The sequence below is a fragment of the Phoxinus phoxinus genome, assembly GCF_949152265.1.
Source record: "Phoxinus phoxinus genome assembly, chromosome: 2".
Classification (NCBI taxonomy): Eukaryota; Metazoa; Chordata; class Actinopteri; order Cypriniformes; family Leuciscidae; genus Phoxinus; species Phoxinus phoxinus.
The window spans coordinates 53,959,534-53,967,033 of record NC_136877.1 but is presented as its reverse complement, the minus strand read 5'-3'; the positions used below and the strand labels follow the sequence as shown (position 1 = coordinate 53,967,033).

The window sequence follows — 7,500 nt, the reverse complement described above, 5'->3', positions numbered from 1 at the left end:
GGAAGGAGAAGGAGTTCTCCACAGAGAGAGAGTAGTGACACTTCAGCACTGCGGTGTCGTCGAGTGGCGCTGGTCCTTCATCAGATCTGGTTCCGGTGGACAGCGGTAAACCTCGGGATAAACAGAGAGACTAACATTAGCGTAGACGCCATCCTTCTTATGATGTAACGAGTACATCAGGATTACGGGAAGTGTTCCCGGTCCCGGCTGTTCTAAACTATGCAGCCTAACATTGAGTTATAGAAGTCTATAATGTGTTATGTGTATGCTAGGCCGAAGAGATGTGTCTTTAGTCTAGATTTGAACTGACAGAGTGTGTCTGCTTCCCGGACAATGGTAGGAAGACTGTTCCAGAATTTTTACCAATGCAGTGTTGACAGAACGGGGCTAATATGGTCATACTTCCTGGTTCTGGTAAGAACTCGAGCGGCTGCGTTTTGAACTAGCTGTAGTTTGTTTATTAAGCGTGCAGGGCAACCACCCAGTAGAGCATTACAATAATCTAGCCTTGAGGCCATGAACGCATCAACTAACTGTTCCGCATTTGTCATTGAGGGCGCGTGTTCATCGATCTGGCGGCTGATGAAAGGCCTGCTCTCACTCAGGTCCTGCTTGCTGATCACGGTGTGTGTTTTGATCTCAGCAGATCAGACGTGTGTGTTTCCGGCGCTCCATCGATCTCCATCACTGCAGGAACACAGACCTGATCTGATATCGAGCATCTGATAAAGTAAAACTTGATATGGAAAGGGTTAATTCATCCAGAAATAATGATTCTCGAATATACAATTTAATTTACACATTCAAATTTTCATTGTGTGTGTGTGTGTGTGTGTGTGTGTGTGTGTGTGTGTGTGTGTGTGTGTGTGTCTCTGTGTGTGTGTGTGTGTGTGTCGTCACTCTTCTTTTCTTGGAATCCAGATTGTTTATGTGTAGTTCTTCCAATAACAGCAATTAAGCGTGTTAAAATCAAACACACGTTCATCTGACAGCTGTCCCGAGTGTCTCTGACTCATACACTGATTAATCACACACACACAACACACACACACACACACACACACACACACACACACACACACACACACACACACACACACAGAGAGAGAGAGAGATAAAGAATATTAACACAATCAATACACTCTTCATTATCAGCTGGAGTCATTATAATTCATCACTGGACAAAGCACACCAGTCAACACAGTCTGTTCTCTGCACAGTGATGGGCAGTGCGGTTGCTAGGGTGCCTGTGTGGTTGCTAGGTGTGTTCTTGTATGAAAAGTCTCTGTGGTATCCTGGTCTGTAGATGTGACTCTTCCATTAGTTAATGAAGTTCAGACAGGTTTGAGTCAGTATACTGAACTGAACACACTCAGTAGCTCCCAGCATGCAGTGCGGCGTGCATAAATTATGCAGATGACTGTTGAAAATCTGAGGTTTAAATGGTTCTGTATTTTCAGTGTACACTGTACATGAATGTAACTAAGTTAATGTCAATCATCTGAAGCATCAATAATGATCAAACTACTTTTTAGAAGTCGTTTAGTCGAGTTAGGTCGAGTTAAGAAGACCATCATGACATGTTTCTATGTCCGTGAATGTGATGGAATAGCAGCGTCAGCTCACGATCGTGTGTGTGTACACAGGTGTGTGTGTGCTGGAGTGAGAACGAGCGTCTCCTGCATTCGTGTGTACCCCCGCGGCTCTCTCTCATTTCAGTCACGCTTCATATTCATGAGGAAAAGAAAATTAGATTGGAAGGATAGTGAGGAGAGAGACTCAACATGTCTTCTCTCCATTCCCGGCAGCCATTTTACATTCTCTCTTTGTCTTTGCATTCGACTGGACTCGAGCGGGTTTTGATGACGTCACTGCATGAGAACAGAACAGACATGATGAAAGGAAAGTCGCTCTCGTTCTGCTTCTGTTCTCCTTCTCTAAAGCCACTCAGTGCCTTCCTCTCTCCTCCCCCTCGCTCACTTTCCCATGAGGCTCTTGTATTTCCTCTGATGTTTTTCCTCTGATAATTAGTCGCTGCCAGATACTACAACTAGCAGCAGGAGTCTGCAGCGGGTTTGGCCCGAGGGAAGCGAAGGAGCCGATTGAGTCTGGGCTCTGAATCAACTCTAAACGCTTGCTTGTTTCTGAATCGGTGGCTTGTGACAGAGTTTCTTGGCCAGGTTGTAATTGTCGAGGTGTGGCTGATGAATGATGCTCGAGAGTCACATGAGACGCTTCACAAATCCTGCTTTTATTTCTGTCTTTCAATTTATTATTTTTTTTCTCCAGGATGAATTAGTAGCTCTTAATCCGGCTGACATTCTTGAACGGTTCGGTCCTCATCTTCACATGCTCTGATTTTCAAAATTAACTTTCAACTTTCCTGTACCTCAAACACTAGAGAATAGGCCTATAGCAACGCCAGGATCATGGGTTCGATTCCATATTAAGCCCCTTTTCACAAGATATAAATATAAATCTATGCTGTCCCCAGAATGTGTGTGTGAAATTTCAGCTCAAAATATCCCACGGATAATTTATTATATCTCGTCAAATGTGCCCCTTTTTGGGTGTGAGCCAAAACAAGCCGTTTTTGTGTGTGTCTCTTTAAATGCAAATGTGCTGCAGCTCCGCCTCTGTTCAGAAGAAGGCGGGGCCTTTACACGAGCTTCAGAAACTCCGACAATAACAGAACCGGCCAATCTCACTCATCCAGAATCCCAGAATAACCAGTAGCGAGTGCAGCCTTACGGAGAGACTCAGGGAGAGTTTCTGGATGTTAGCGGAGACATTTCTGTAGTTGTTGTGGAGTTACACTGATCATCTCATCATCATGTTGAACTCTTACACAAGTGTCCACAGTTCCTGAGGGGTTTATAAGACAGCGCTGACATGTTCTGGTCACTAGTGTTCAGTCTGTGCTCGACCACAGAACAGTTTCATGCTTTGCTGGATCTTCTGCCGTCGCGTTAGAACTGGTCTCTGCTGTGGCTTGAGGAACCAAATGTCGGCTGGTGTGTGTAATCGTGCAGATTAAGGCCCCATCCACACTACTGCGTTTTCGTTCAGAAACGGAGATCTTTTGCTACGTTTGCACCTCCCGTCCAGACTACAACGGCAAAAACGAAGACCTAAAACGGAGAAGTTTAAAAACCCTCCGACCCCGCTTTGCGTTTTGAATCTCCGGAGGGCGTTTTAGTGAAGACGGTCGAAGCGGAGGACTTTAGAAACGCTGACGCAGAGGCTCACGCTCGGCTCTATGATTGGGTGTCATCAGTCATGGCGAATCTTCATGGCGAATATTCACTGATTCGTCAGCCACCCATCACATGACCCGTCCCCGGGAAGAAAACATACAAAAACAGCCTGGACTACGTAACGTTCGCGACTGCAACATGGATAACGAATTACAAGCGTTACTGATGTTGATGTGTTTGCTAGCAGCTGTTGTGCAAGTCAATTCTGCATTTTACAATCTTATAACTGCCTACATGCGCCTGTGTACACCGGCACGCACACGCCCAGTGTTGGAGAGTGGTCACGTGATCCGCGTTTTCAGTCGTTTTAATGTGGACGGAGATCAATTCTAATACGCAGCTAAACCGCTGGTGTGGACGGAGATCGTATTCGCTTTAATTCTCCATTTCTGAACTAAAACGCAGTAGTGTGGATGAGGCCTAAGGGCCGGATATATATAAACGTGCAGATTAAGGGCCGGTAATGTTATAAACGTGCAGATTAAGGGCCGGTAATGTTATAAACGTGCAGATTAAAGGCCGGTAATGTTATAAACGTGCAGATTAAGGGCCGGTAATGTTATAAACGTGCAGATTAAGGGCCGGTAATGTTATAAACGTGCAGATTAAGGGCCGGTAATGTTATAAACGTGCAGATTAAGGGCCGGTAATGTTATAAACGTGCAGATTAAGGGCCGGTAATGTTATAAACGTGCAGATTAAGGGTCGTTAATGTTATAATAAGATCCTCTTCATACGTCAGAATGAGAGTGAAATCTGATTGGCTTATTCTTTGACATGAATGGCTCACCAAAACTAAGTTACTGGGTTGGTAGAAGCACCGGGACCCGATTATAGCAGGTAAACATGGAAAGAGTCAGATTTCCATGATATTTCCCCTTTAAATGCAGTGTAAGTGCATTAATATAAATACATATTAAAAAGTTTGGGGTCTCTCTAGCTTAGCAAGACAATTATGTGTGAAATAGTGAAACACAAAGTTCTGTCATGAAACTCTAGATGGTGCAGGCTGGTTCTTAACTCGCTCGCAATGATATCATTCTCTGTAGGGCAAAGCTGATTGGTGATTCCTGCTGTGTCAGTAGCCAATGAGCTCGCTGCTCAACCTCCTGTAGCAGTGCAGCGCTTTCAGAAACCCTCCCCCTTCCCCAGCTCCACCTGTGTAGATCTGCCACGGGTAATTCGGGAGCTCTTAAACACATTTGTATTCGCTAGAGGGATGGCAGTAGCAATAATCATTACTCCAGTCTTCAGTGTCACATGATCCTTCAGAAATCATTCCAATGTGATGATTTGATGCTCAAGAAATATTTATGATTATTATCTGTTGAACAGAGGCTTCAGATTTTTGTGGAAGCCGTGATACATTTCATTTTTCAGGATTCTTTGATGAACAGAGAGTTCAAAAGAACAGCATTTATTTGAAACGAACATCTTTTGTACAGTTGAATGTGTCCTTCAAGCTCGTTTTCTTGCAGTATTTTTGCATAAACTCTTTCTATTTTTTATTTCTCAGTTATTGTTTGTGTATTGTTGATATGATATTTTTACTTGTTTGTGTCATCAGCATGTTTGAATTGAAATGATTGAATTATCATCATGGGGAATGGTGTTTTTGTAAGATGTGTGTTGGATGTGTGAGACGTGGGCTCTGATGAAGGTCCTACACGTTCTCAGGTGCTGATTGGTCTGAAACCTGCAGAGCCAGACGCTTGGAAAGTCTCTTGAACAATGACTGATTAAAGCAGATGGAAGCACACATGAGCTCAGCGTCGCCTCATTACACGAGCAGAGATGCAGTGACCTTCAAACATTCACATTCACTCACTGCTCATGGACTGAACAGTAAACAAGGGTTACTTACTGACGCTGATCTTCACTGCTGTGTTCAAACTCCGTGCTGAGCTCATCCAGCTGTCAGAGTGTTTCATCTAACACTGATTCTCTGTGTGTTTCAGCCGGGACTACCTACATCTTCGGCCGCGGAGGAGCCCTCATCACATACTCGTGGCCCCCGAACGACCGGCCGAGCACGAGGGCCGACCGGCTGGCTGTGGGCTTCAGTACTCAGCTCAAGGAGGCCGTCCTGGTGCGGGTGGAGAGCGTCGAGAGCCTCGGAGACTATCTGGAGCTTCACATAGTAAGAGGGATGCCTGGGGACCTGAGGGGGCGTGGGCTTGCAGTGACTGTGTGTTTGAGGGCGGGGCTTACAGTGACTGTGTACATTTAAAGGGTGGGGCTTATAGTGACTGGGTATGTTTGAGGGTGGGGCTTACAGTGACTGTATGTTTGAGGGTGGGGCTTATAGTGACTGTGTATGTTTGAGGGTGGGGCTTATAGTGACTGTGTATGTTTGAGGGTGGGGCTTACAGTGACTGTATGTTTGAGGGTGGGGCTTATAGTGACTGTGTATGTTTGAGGGTGGGGCTTATAGTGACTGTGTATGTTTGAGGGTGGGGCTATCAGTGAGTGTCTAGGATGTTTGAGGGCGGGGCGTTCAGTGGCTGTGTATGTTTGAGGGCGGGGTATCAGTGACTGTTTGAGGGAGGGGCTATCAGTGAGTATCTAGGATGTTTGAGGGCGGGGTATCAGTGACTGTTTGGGGGCGGGGTATCAGTGACTGTTTGAGGGCGGGGCTATCAGTGAGTGTCTAGGATGTTTGAGGGCGGGGCGTTCAGTGGCTGTGTATGTTTGAGGGCGGGGCTTACAGTGACTGTGTATGTTTGAGGGTGGGGCTTACAGTGGCTGTGTATGTTTGAGGGCGGGGCTATCAGTGAGTGTCTAGGATGTTTGAGGGCGGGGCGTTCAGTGGCTGTGTATGTTTGAGGGCGGGGCTTACAGTGACTGTGTATGTTTGAGGGTGGGGCTTACAGTGGCTGTGTATGTTTGAGGGCAGGGCTTACAGTGATTGTTTAAACACAGTAATATGAACGTGGAGTGATGAAGGGATGCTTGTGAAACAGCATTTGTGCTGATATATGTACACAATCTCCATCTGTGAATGAATGCTCCGGCTTCTGGGTAAACATGCAGCTTTTATTTACCTTAAAATCCTTCTTTTCAGACACCTCTAGTGTATTACTAACATTGTCTAGAAAATTAGTAGTGAAATTTACTTAAGATACACAAACCATACACTGAAATAAATGCATCATAAAAATCTTTTTCAATCTTCTGTATGGTATAATTGGCCACAACATGCAGGGAATTGAACTAGACTGAACTCCATCTATCTATCTATCTATCTATCTATCTATCTATCTATCTATCTATCTATCTATCTATCTATCTATCTATCTATCTATCTATCTATCTATCCCATCTGTCCATACTGAATACATCTGGATCTCTGGAGCTGTGTTCCTCAAATTCTCACCCCAAATCTAATGCCAGTCTCTCTCTCTCTCTCTCTCTCTCTCTCTCTCTCTCTCTCTCTCTCTCTCTCTCTCTCTCTCTCTCTGAGATCAATTACTAACATATTTTCTCAGTCCTCAGTCTCTCTCTCTCTCTCTCTCTCTCTCTCTCTCTCTCTCTCTCTCTCTCTCTCTCTCTCTGAGATCAATTACTAACATATTTTCTCAGTCCTCAGTCTCTCCAGTAATTGTCTCTCAGAGTGTGTGATGAAGGACAGACGGATGGTCTCAGGCTGTTGTTGCTATTGACCCTTTAGCGTCCGTCTTTCTCTCCGATAACCATCACTGCTTTCTCACCACACACCCGTGTTTTTGTGTGTGTTCTGGGTGTGATAAAGACCTTGGAATTGTGTGTGTGTGTTCTACTCCTCTGATAAAGTGTGTGTGTGTGTGTGTGTGTGTGTGTGTGTGTGTGTGTGTGTGTGTGTGTGTGTGTGTGTGTGTGTTTGTCGGCAGTGTGGTGTTTGTGAAGGTGTGCGGTGATTAATCTGTGTGTTGGTGTCTGGAGGGGACGGCAATTAATTTTACCCTGCGTGGGAGGAAACTCTTTTAGCCCTCAAGACTCACACACACACATGCACGCACGCACACACACACACACACACACACACAGACACACACACACACACACACACACACACACACACACACACACACAGCTTCTGTTTTCTTCAGTTTCAGAAACGAGGCCATCATTATGAAGAATAAAAGTTATACTCTCCTAGTGTCCAGAAGCCTCAATTCAATAAACTGATCCAAATAAAAAGAAGTTTATTTTTCTGACCCCACTGGCAGATATTCTTTCTGGTTTTAAGCATAAACTCACTTCA

The 7,500-nt window shown here is 45.0% G+C and overlaps 1 protein-coding gene across 6 annotated transcripts in view; it reads left to right on the top strand.

Annotated features, from left to right (window-relative positions):
• The window catches only part of nrxn2b (neurexin 2b), a 249,335-nt gene that overhangs the window by 171,864 nt on the left and 69,971 nt on the right, over positions 1-7,500 (top strand). For all 6 annotated transcript variants that reach the window (XM_079603466.1, XM_079603464.1, XM_079603465.1 and 3 more), the window contains one exon: positions 5,216-5,397. In XM_079603466.1, coding sequence (XP_079459592.1) covers positions 5,216-5,397 — 182 coding nt within the window. The remainder of the gene's footprint in view (positions 1-5,215; positions 5,398-7,500) is intronic.